Here is a 12,188-nt window from a genome sequence, read left to right on the forward strand (position 1 = left end):
CAGAGCAAGCCACATATTTCACAGTTCCATTCTTTTTAACTTAGTTAATCCTCTCTAGGGGGAGAAGATTATTTTTGCTCTTGCATACTAACCTCATCAGGGCTGGAAGCCTGGTAAGCTCGATTTTCATCACTGAAGTCCTGATCCACCTCTGCATATTCTGTTTCTCCAGACACACCAGCACGAGATTCGTACACTGGGGTGACATTGTGGCACAGTGCAATGGCCTTCACTGCTTCGTGTATGCGGCTGCTGACGCTCTTGCGGACTTTGGGCGCAGAAGACTGAGGTTTCCTAGAGGGTGTTGAACTTGTACTGTTTCCACTACTCTGAGAGTGAACCTTTAAGACCCAACACAATGAACAGTAAAACAGAGTTCAAAAATTGGAACAAAAAATAAATACTAGTATACACCTGGTTTCTTCTTTTTTACAAAGGGTGAAAAACTGTGAGGAAGCAGCTATTTATTTCATATAACTCACTCTTTTTTTGACTTATAAAAACTTCCATCTACTTTTCTCTAGAACTAATAAGTGACTGGAAGTTCATCATCTCACCTTTATATTTAGATTTCAAGCAGCAGATAACAGAGAAACATGAAGTTAAAACAAGTATCCAATGGAAAAGGTGAATAGACTGACATGGACACTTCACATCCCATGCATTATTTTTAAAGAAGTACTGAAGTCAGCAACCAATTAATGAGTTTAAAAATACCAGAACAAGAGGTTCTGCAAAGGAGGAATTTTTAAAGATTTATTTATTTTTTCTTCTTTATCTTGTCATCTATGTACATTCTGAGATTGGAAACACAGATCCCATAATTTAACATCGGAAAAAACACCTTCTTTAAATCTTCAATGACATCTTTGGTATTTTAAAGAGCTCTACATTACTATGGAACAACAGAACAAAAGCAGGTATTATTAAGTATAACACTTTGGACTAATTAAAAAATATTGCTGATTTAATTCAAGATCTATTTAATTTCTACACTATTGTAAATCAATGCAGTTAGTAGAGTAGCTGCTTCTGCTGCAGGTTGGAATTTTTTTTGTTCTTAGCAGAGTGTAATCATTTAATAAAAAGATGTTGCTAAACGATAGTCTGACAAATATTTAAGGATATTATTGCTGGAAAACTGCCAAACTAGCACCACCTAAAACTGTCCTTCAGAAATGGTGTAGCCCCTGACTGAATTTGTCTTTTAAGATAGCACTGTATAATTCACTGAAAGTAACTGGCTTTGTTTCTGAAATCAGCATATGAAATATATCTATCTGTAATAGTAGAAAAGTCTTCTGTTCACTCCGGGGTAACTCAGAAAACCTCTCCAGAAACCATGTGGTTTTTTCCTCCTGACTGCTGTCTGCTGAACCGTGAACATTCTGCCCATCAAATTACAGTGCTGTCTAATAAAGGGTTTAACTTTCTGCTCATCTGGCACTGCTTTTCAGCTTCTGCTTTAAACCTCTGCATTTGCATTCTGCTAACGCTGATGCCATTACAGCCTCAAATAAATTAAGCTGATTTACTCCTTCTGAATTATGTTATGTTTATTGATGCTTGTATAATTTAATTTCACACAAATTCCATTAAAGATTATGCCCTCTATCACAAAATGCTTCCAGTGGGGAAATATAATCAGGTTATAATAGATTTGTGTGTTACATTAAGATGACAATAGTCTAGTAGGTCCACTGTAATAATAAAACAGAACACAAACAAGGGATAAAATCAATGTCACACAAGAATCGCTGCCTAGCTAACTGGCAGCTTCTATTACCACAGATTAAATAAAAACCTCACCACAGTTTTGAGATTGAAACAATTGTTTAATAGTTGCTGGTTTTGTTAAAGAAACTCCTTCATTTTTCTGTTTTAAATGGTTGTTAGCAACACACGTAATTAAAGCATTATTTAGACATTAAGTAGTGTTACATAAAAGCTGGGAAAAAAAAAAAGAAAAGAAAAAAAAAGTTCCAAGAAAGTTCTTTTCATCATTGAAAAGCAAACCTAGATTTGGGAAATTCTTTCCAACAATTACTGAGGGGAAAAAAGCTTTGCTTTTTGCTTCCTTTAAAAATTCCAATGCCAAATCTGCTACAGTAATTAAATCTTAATTAAGCACGGGTACCACTCATTAAATTTTACAATGAACTAGTAAAACCTTTAAGCAAATAGGAATTGAACAAAAAAAAAAAAAAAAAAGCAATTCTTTTTGGATGGAATATTTAACATTAAAAAATGAGAAGAGTGTTAATGAATATGCATCCTCTAGAAGACGACTGGCACTTTGTCTTCAGACTCAGTCCTATGTACGTGTGCTGAAGCTTATCAGTTGATACAGTTGATACAGTGAATATTCAAGCAATCTACTGTAAGAAAATGATGGTCAGATGATTTTTATAATCATTGTCAGGTAGTAATTACTTTCAGTAACCCATCCTGAACAAAATCTGGTTATCCGATCTTCACATCTCAGATCTCAGGCTTCTTGTTGCCTCTATTTATGGATGTATTTATAAGAATTAAGCTGAAATGAATTCCTTTTTCTTGGATAAATCTAAGAAGTGGATCTCTTGATTTGTTTAGATGTGAAGTAGAGAAATTCAAGTTACTAGAGACTAACAACAAATATTCATTGTTTTGTCTTTGCTTTCCTTTCTGCTTCTTTTTCCCAAAAGCTACACAGTACTGAGTCCAGATTGGTGTCAAACTTTCAAAAACACTAAAAACGAACAAACAACAACAACAACAAAGCCCACAAACAAATGAGAAGGAAACTATAACTCAAAAAGACCACACAACTAAAGATTTTAGCCAGTTGTTCATTCTCCAGTACTTTGACACAAAAAATTCAGCACACAGATAAGGACGTCAGTCTACAAACTTAATTGGGTCAGTCAGTCATGTTCTTTATCCTGGAATCAAGTCCTTAGAGAGGTTTGCAGAAGGCCAGATTGGGAGATGCAAGTGATATTGGCAGAATTCAAACGTCCATCCCACAGCTTACCCACAGATAGACAAGGAGTCATAAATCTCTTCCCAGACCAAGTACTCATATACTAAAGGAACACCATGAACACTTTCTTCTGAACAAGTAGAGAGTTCTCAATTTTCTCTCTCATTTTACACTGTTTCCAATCTTATCTTTAAACAAATGTTTTTAAAACATTCAAAATACCCTTTTAGGAAAATTATGCCATCCTATGTTTTATGTTGATGTCTATTTTTTTACTTTTTTGTTATGCAAATTAATGTGGTTTTCACTGTCAATTCCTGATGAATATATCTTCAAAGATGTAATTACTGTTTGCTGTGTTCTGGGTATTTACTCGTAATTTGCAGTCTCAATAATGAACAGCTTACTCTGAGATGATTTGGCAGAAGAGAAAGTACACTGCGCAGACAAGTTAACACACAGTCCTACTGAGGACTAGAAAAGTAAAGTCCTTTATGCTGTGAGGAACTTCAGAATCAAGAGAGAACAACATATATCTTCCCCTTTCATCATATCTGTTAAGAGATATCTGCAAATGGAAGAACATCCCTAGCATCTCAAATTTCTTGACATGATCAGTGTTTCAATGCTGTACAAAAATCTCAATATGAAATGTAAAAAAATTATAAATGAGATACCTGTGAGTAAGAGTTTATAATATGACTCTGAATTTCATCCATTGTATCTGTTCCATAGGACACGGTACCAAGGTGGAGGCGCTTAAATATCATTTCATTCTGTGTGAGTGTTCCTGTAATAAAGAAGAAGTGCTTTACAAAGCAGCAAAAAAAGATATCTAGAAGGCTAGAAGAAAAAAACAAACTTTTTTTTTGGAAAAGAGCAAATTGTGAGTTAGCATCAGTTTCATTAATAAAGATGTCTGTGAAGAAAGATCAGTGTTAGTCATAGAACACTGAAGAAATCCCTGGTTCAATCTTCAAGCTGATTCTGCCAACAGAACTAAACATAGAAACAGATGAAGATATTTTCTCAGTAAAAACACAGAAAATGCAGTGACTCTCAAGCAGCAATGCAATTTTATACCATCAGAAATACTAAAAAGGAAAAAAAACCCTGAAACACAAACATACAAAAATCCAGCACCTTACGTACAAAATGAGATATGCTGGCAAACAGGCATGCTCAATGTTATCTAGAACAAGTCATTAAAGACTAACATCACTTCCAAATTTGACTTATTTGGCCTTCAAGCAGAACAAGCCAGAATGGATGAAATCAGTGTTCTCAGAACTCAATCCCCATTTGTGAGAAACTACACAAGTCACAGCTTGGCACCTTGCATCTACCTCAGCCAACACATCACACTGCTGCATTTGGAAAAGCTCTAACTGAGGACTGGAGCTTCAGACTTCCATGATGAAGCCCATGAGGCAACAAGGACACTGCTGCCTGGCTTCCCATGGGATGCTTGAGGAAGACAATTCTGATAATGATCCTTCTTAAAAATTTATTCTATCGATACTCAAAGAAAGTAAAATTAATTAGCACAAAGCTTTGGGTACTCCAAAAAAACAAACATGACTACATTCTAAGGATAAAAACAAACATACGCACGAGACTAGAGCGCCATTCTTGAAGCTTCTACAATATTTCTAACAGAGAGCATATGACAGCGTGCTCCAGTTTGGCATGGAAGTTTCCCCTTGCAAACATGAGGAACTAAAATCTCAATTTAGAAAAAAACCCCATAACCAAAACAAAAAGCTTAAATATTCACTTTGTTCAATAATGTTATTTGGAAATTTCTTGCAATAAAATTTGCATAGTGTTTGTTACTTTCCAGGAAGGCTAAAATCTTCTCGCTGCCCTTAGCTTTGCCAAGCCTTTGAATTAAAATAAATGCTCCCCAGGAGCTGTGAAACTAAATGCTACTCAAAAGCTGAGACAGCAGTCAAACCTGTTTCCCACTAGTTCTGTAACTGCTGCTTGGGAAAATTGAGAGGAAACAAAATTGGCCCTATGATTATTATATGGAGAGATTATTTCTTCTGACATCACTGAATCAGTTCAAATCCAAATCTTGCCTAGTGAGAGAACTGTAGATAGATGGAAGAATTTGTGTAATTCCCTCCCACCTCAGCAGAGGAGAAAAGCTTTTGAGCTGAAAAGCATGGATTTTTCTATCTTAAAAGAACTGTGAACCAATGATGGAGGTTCAGGAAAAATGATGAGAGTCAACAGCACATAAAGACTTAAACACTAGCAACCCTGATTTAATTTTTGAATCTTATACACTACTTAAGGTCAACATCCTTCCATTTTAGCAGCTACAGTGATAGGAAACATCTATGGCAGATGAAAGAAAGCTGCAAAAATATCTGTACCTGCTATTCCAAATTCTAACCAGTAGAATAAAAAACACAGAAACAATTACTTTTTGCTCGTGGATTTTCAAGGCTAGCCTAAGGCTTTCAACAATAGCCACGACAGATCTGAGGCTTTGTTAGACAAACATAGGTAGCAGCACTTATGAATGCATAAGTCCCCCAAATTAAAAATAAAAATATTCCACTAATCAAAATGGAAGTTAAAAGTCTTCCTGTGCATGAAAATTAAGACTTCATTTCTACATTCTCCTAATGAACTGAACACCAGAAAGGACAAAAATATTCCCAGTTACACAATCAAAATATTTCATAATGCCAATCAAACGTTACTACTTCAGAAGTTCTTAAATTTTAGTCTTCTGGAACGAATCTAATAAGCAGTACCTTGACAAAACAACACAACTACTTTATCCATAATATGTAAGTCCTTCAAACGTCTAGAAGTAGATTTTCTTATATAGCTCAACATAGGAATGAAAAAGGACACCAAAATAAGCTCAAGGTGATAAAAGTGCTTATGAACAATAGGAGAGCTTTCTATTTTTAATAATGCTTTCAGGATTATTATATACATCAGGATAATAATAAACCCTACTTATTGACACCATGCTTTCAGGATACTGCTATTACAAAGAGTTATCAGATAAACAAAGCTACTTTAGAAAAGCTTCCAGAAATTATGCTAGTCATTGTATGACCTACTATTAATGTAACAGGTTAATAAACTTTGCTCTGGGATGCTGTGAGTTATTTCACAGGGAAAATATCCTGACAAAAAGTTAGCATACAATTGCTGAAGAAAAATTTAGCACGTTCTTTAATGAAACCAACAGGTTTTTTTTTTTTAGTCTAAAATTGTATCATTAAACACAGAGTAAAGCAGGCAAAGAGGAAATTAATTTCTAAGGAAAAAGTCCTGAAGGCATCATTCCCTGAGTGGCAACAGATGTGATTCACAACAGAGCAATAGAGTATTTTTTTTTTGGAGAAGTAAATGCAGATCTTTCTGAACCTACATTGCTAGATGGTAATTGAGACTAATACCAACAGTCTTACAAGGACAAAATAAAAGAGCAGGAGAATATGTACAGTAGAAGAATTAATAACTTTATCAGAAATTGAGAAAGTGAAGAATCTTCCACAAAATAGGTTCTCTACTTCAGCCACTTGCTTAAACAGATAAAATGTCAGTGTAAATTTGAACACTTCTTTAGAAACTTTAAGAGAAATCCAGACTTTTAATGAAGAAATTGTTGGCAACAATCTGGAGACAAATATGCCTTCTATAAACCCTGGAAAACATACGGTAAGAATACAAAAAGAAAATGAAAAAAACTCATCTTAAAAACATCCACAGAGTATGTCTGCTCACTCAACTGCTCCACTTGTGAACAGGCCATAAACATAACCACCATAAAACCTCAAACCAAACCACAGGATAACCTGCAGCCCACTAAGAATGAGGGCAAAGAGATTAGCTGAGATTTGCTTATCCTGAGCAGAAGTTAACAGTACTTGTACCATTGATAAAGTCATAAATAGCAGTAGCTATTTCCTCCCTGCCTTTTGCCTCCTGTCTGTTAAATCACATACAAATTATAGCAATATTTCAGAGAATATATCCATGTTCATTGGATACACAATGGATTTTCAGTAAATGATTGTGCAACAAAGTAAAGATTCCTTAGAATGATCTTGAGTGCATGTCTTGAAGCTCCCTACACATTTTTTTTAACTCCTCTCTCCGTAGTAGCTTATGTTGAAAAGAAAAATAGAATATACCTCAAAATATTAATTTTCAGAAATAATTAGTGAAATAATTACTCAAATAGTGCTTTACTCAAATAGGCATATTTAATGAAAATGCCTATATACCCTAACTAGGTTTTCTCAGAAAATCAAGATCCCATTGCTCTGTGCATCTGCTAAACTATTATATCTGATAAGTATCTCATTTGGTCCAAACACCCACTAAAATGCTAATTACTGAACGCAAATACAAGTCTGTGCACTAGTAAATAACTATGCTTGGAACACTGCACACATTTGTTATAGCTGAATAGAATCATAGAACGTTTGGAGTTGGAAGGGACCTTTAAGATCAACTAGTTCCAGCCCCCCTGCTATAGGCAGGGACCCACTAATACCAGCTGAATAGTTGTTGCGAATGGCAGGAGGCTTCCCATCCTAAATCCTAAGCGACAAAAATGTTCAGAAATACTGTCAAATATCTTCTTTTTTTTTTTTCTTTCAGACTTAGAATCTTTTTGTACACTGGGGAAGATATCGTACCCAGCCACCCTTGGAAACACTGGAAAATAGCCCTCCCTATATCTGCATCCCCCCCCACACACAACCCCATAACAGATGACTCCTTTCTGTCAAACTTATATGTGATTCAAGTCCAAACAACATGGCGTTTTGGGTAATGGATGCTATAATTAAAATGTGAGTCCTAAAAAACCTGTTGTTTTAGTGGGTGTTTTTAGTAATGGCTTTGTTCTACATGAAGATAAAAACTCCCTAACAAAGGGATTAATGTATTGCTTTAATAGGCTGCACCCTGAGTTAAGTTTTAAAATTTATGAGTTCTCTGCAGCATTGTTCTTTAAACAATGGCATTGTCAAATGCAACCAGTGAGAAGATTAAAGTTCTCCCACCAGATTAAGTACAAATTATCTGTCCTCCTGTTTCAGCATCATTTGTTCATTTATCACATAACGTCTAGTATTTCTGGTCAGTGTCAATATGCTCTGCATCCTTGCAGTTAACAGATGTCTTCTCTCGTCGAATGAATTACTTTATGTTTCACGCACTGGTGGCCGCAGATGTGTCACTATAGCAACATCATTAATTTCAGATCTTACCGGAAACATGCACTCCAATCAAACCTAATTATACCACATTGCTTTCTTGTCCCACAATAAGGAAACTATAATGCAATTATTGGGATAGTTCATTTTCTATTCTACTGTGGCAAATGAGAGAGCCACTGTGATGGACGCTTCTTGTCAAAAAGCTTATTGATGAAGCACAAACCCAATTTACAATCATACAAAGGACTACCTTGCAATTATGTTAGTAAGGCAATGCTCCTTAGACTCAACAGCTAATTCTCAATCATTTCCAGTGAAGCTTGGACCGCAGTATAAGATTTGTGCAGACCGCTCTCTGTATTTCCTTTAAATATTGAGAAAATTTTCATTTGTTTATATATCTTACTGGATGAGTCTTTTAGTCCTTTATAATAGCACCCACATGGATGGACAGATATAAAATTAGCTCTCTCCCCTCTGTTTTCAACAAGCAAGCGTACAGAATCAACTGGAAATTCAAGAGAGAAGGCTCCGAAACCAGCTCTCGTGAACAGTGTATAATCATGCAATGGCAATTCTGGATTAACTGCACAGAATCTGTTCAGTATAGTAGCAGCATGCTTTATGTTTATGATAAAATGCAGAGTAAGACCAAATATATTCGGGAAAGGAAAGGAAAAAAGCTATTAATATACCCAGGTAAAGTGCACGCTGGTGTCATGTTTGCCAACATTTAAAATGTTTAAAAATTGCAGGACATTTTAGACAATTTAGAGCAATGCTTTGCATCACGGTCTCAGGAAGAGCAGAAGTCTGCAAGGCCACAATTAGTTTTCTGAAGTTTGTCAGGTCTATGAGACTCTAGACTTATTTTCACTTACAGAATTGCAGAATGTGACTGCAAGTGGCACGATGCAGCCTGAAAAAAGCAAAAAGCAGGGCTGTTTCTCTTTTTATAAAGAAGTCTACAAAATGTTTCCTTTCAAGATTTTATAAATGTAGCAGTATTTTTTCTTTAAATAATTCAGTTCCACTAAATTTTATGTTAATAGAAAATCCTTTTTTTTTTTTTGGTATGGCAGAGTCGTTATATTTTTAGTTACTGTTGTATTAGGTTAAGTATATCAGACAAAGCTGCTGCACCTTTTTTTTTTAAACTAGTTAGTAGGTATGTCCAAAGCCTTGAGGAAAAGAACAGTTTAGTGATCCTTGAGCTTCAGAATATAAACTGATGACCAGATAGGGTGAGAATGTAACTCCTTCATTTCTATGATACGACTTCAGGACTGTAGAGTTGACTGAATTGTTAGTTTCTTAAAATTTTCAATGCAATCTAAGTGTAAGCAGACAACTCTAATACACAAATCATAGCTCTAGATTGAAGTGGTAACTGCATTCTGTATCAGAAAAGCTGATCCTTGTTTTTGCTCAGAAAGTACAATTCATTCACCCCAAGCACTATGTACTGCACTGTTTTGAGGCTTCATCACTTTTTTTTTTTGCCTTTTCCCAAACATATGCTGTAAATTACATATTTCCAGACTATGATGAGACAGTGCTCCTAAAGTTACATAAATTATCACGATAAAGGGTGCAATTAAAATCAACAAGCAGTTTCAAACAGCATAGAAATCATTAGCTGATTGAAATAAAACTTGCTAAAAGAATTGTTCACTTGCTTTGAAGAATTACCACATCATAATTAGGAATACTTTTCTACATGTTAAGAAAGATGGCAGTTGTCTTTATCTTTTAAGAAATGGAAGAACAGCATTCAGCAGCATATAAGGTTACATAGCTATCCATAGAAAAAGAAGAAAATGTATTTTCAAGGGTGCCTATATATACGTTTCATTTCAAAATATGCACTAGAGGATCCACTCAGCAAGAGGGGGAATGTGGACTCATTTCAAGCAGAAAGATTTAAAGTGGGTATTATGCTTTCTGTATAACAGAAGGCAAACCTCTCCAGAAACTTTCTCACAATGATGAAGTAGATTTTATTTGAAACTGCAAAAACATTCCTTCAGCTGTTTGAGAAACAACTCTCTCATTCCAAAGGTAGCTCAACTCAGCTACTTTAATAAACAATAGAACTGATTCGCTGAAGCTCAGTTAAAAAAAACAACAAAAACCAAACAAACAAAAAAGCAAAACAACAACATAGAAAAAATAATGCATTTGCTAAAGATCTTTCTACTTATTATGATATTTTCCAAAATAAATTTTAGGAATCTCTCAATATTTCTAAGGCTTAAGAGCACGGTAAGACTGTAACAAATTCCAGTCACAGCAGTATAGAATGCAGAACAAACTAATACTTCTGATCCCAGTAGGGACTGGGTCTTTCAGTATACTAGGTCAGGTGTAGTAATATACTATTGTTAAGAAGATGAAATCATACAACAGCTCTAAAATTGGCCTTTATGAAACATGCAGCATCTAATTTCATGGGAATAACTAGTGTAATTTAAGATGATGATTTTATTAAATGAATTTTGGAAATGACTTGCCCTCTTGAAAGCCATTATTAACTGCCACTATCATACAATACTGCAGTAGCAGTAAGATGCAGAATAAAAGAGCATCCTATGTGCTAATTCAGTCTTTTCAAAGAAGAAGACTTGTTAATTTATGGTACTCTTAATAATGCCTTCAAACATCCTGTTACTGCAGCCAGAGTTTTCCCATCAGAATAAAACAGAGAAGTACCAAATACAGACTTTCATGGGTAAGTAACAGCCTAACTAAGCTAGTGGGCACTGCTACAACAAAACCCTCAAGCACATGCTTAACATTTTACTGAAAAAATAAAAATCAGTACTCTAAATCTACTCTTACGTTAACATATCAGACAAAGAATAAAGCTTAGAAATTCTATAGAAGCCATCATATTTCAGAATTGTAACCTGATGTACCTGTTTTATCTGTTAGCAAATAAACTAATCGTCCCAGCTCTTCTGGTATGGTGCTAGTTCGAACAACTGTTCCAGGAATATTGTCATCTTTCATAATCATCCATCCATAGGCTGCCTTACCCATGTCCAAGTTCACACGTAAACTGCAAAGGAAATGTATACCATAATCAGTGTGAATATTAGGCAAAGCGAAATTTAAAACCATAAAAACAATACTGAAAACTGTTTTTAGAGTTCTTGATAAAAAGGTCTTAAAAGTATACGCAGCAAACATTTTGGAACATCATTGTTATCTGTAGAATACACAGTACGTTAGAAACTCATGTTGCATTCCAGACTTTTAGAAAATACTGCAATGCAAAACAAGTTGATAACATGCCTTATACATGAGGCAGCAAGCAACTCTTTTTGGAGATTATTGTACTTATACTACTACAGTTACACACATGAGAGTGTTATACATTTTATAGACAGGATCAGATTCAAGTTGGTCAATACTGAACAAACTTGTAAAAATGTAAAATGTAAAAATAAAAAATCCATTGTTACATCTCTTCAAATCTGTTTTTAAATGATTGTTTTTCCTTTAGGAAAGTACAGATATATTTGTCAACTTTTTCTCACTGCAACTAATCAGCAGTGCCTCTGTCCTTGCCAAAACATAATTATGGAGGCTCTCAATTGCAAAATGAGAATAGTGCCCAAGCAGCGAAATCTACCTTCCTGTGACAGCATGTGTGCCAGAGTTGCTACTGCCAGCAGTAAAAAGGAGCCTTTGAGTAGCTCTGTTCTAGAAATTTTAGCTTGTAGCAAATTTTGGTAATTACAGTAGTACACAATCACAAGAATTATTTTTTGTTTCAATTTGTCCTGTGCCTGCATGATTTTTTAATACTTTCATTTCTGTGAAGCACAAGAATTAATTGCCCTGGTTGCTAAGTCATTATATACAAGTCTTCACTCACGCTGGTCGGAGACAAATAACATTGCTCTTGCCCCAAATTAAATTTTCTAATTCAAAACCAGGTCATAGAATCATGACCTGGTTGAAAAGGACCACAATGCTCATCCAGTTCCAACCCCCTGCTATGTGCAGGGTCA

At 35.1% G+C, this 12,188-nt stretch overlaps 1 protein-coding gene across 1 annotated transcript in view; it reads right to left on the reverse strand.

The window, feature by feature from the left end:
- ATP9B (ATPase phospholipid transporting 9B (putative)) overlaps nucleotides 1–12,188 on the reverse strand; it is a 143,000-nt gene that overhangs the window by 29,997 nt on the left and 100,815 nt on the right. Inside the window, 3 exon segments of the mRNA XM_031552722.1 lie at nucleotides 93–341; nucleotides 3,643–3,755; nucleotides 11,088–11,230. Of these exon segments, the coding sequence (XP_031408582.1) occupies nucleotides 93–341; nucleotides 3,643–3,755; nucleotides 11,088–11,230 (505 nt within the window).

This window comes from Meleagris gallopavo, chromosome 3 (genome assembly GCF_000146605.3).
Source record: "Meleagris gallopavo isolate NT-WF06-2002-E0010 breed Aviagen turkey brand Nicholas breeding stock chromosome 3, Turkey_5.1, whole genome shotgun sequence".
NCBI classification, from domain to species: Eukaryota; Metazoa; Chordata; class Aves; order Galliformes; family Phasianidae; genus Meleagris; species Meleagris gallopavo.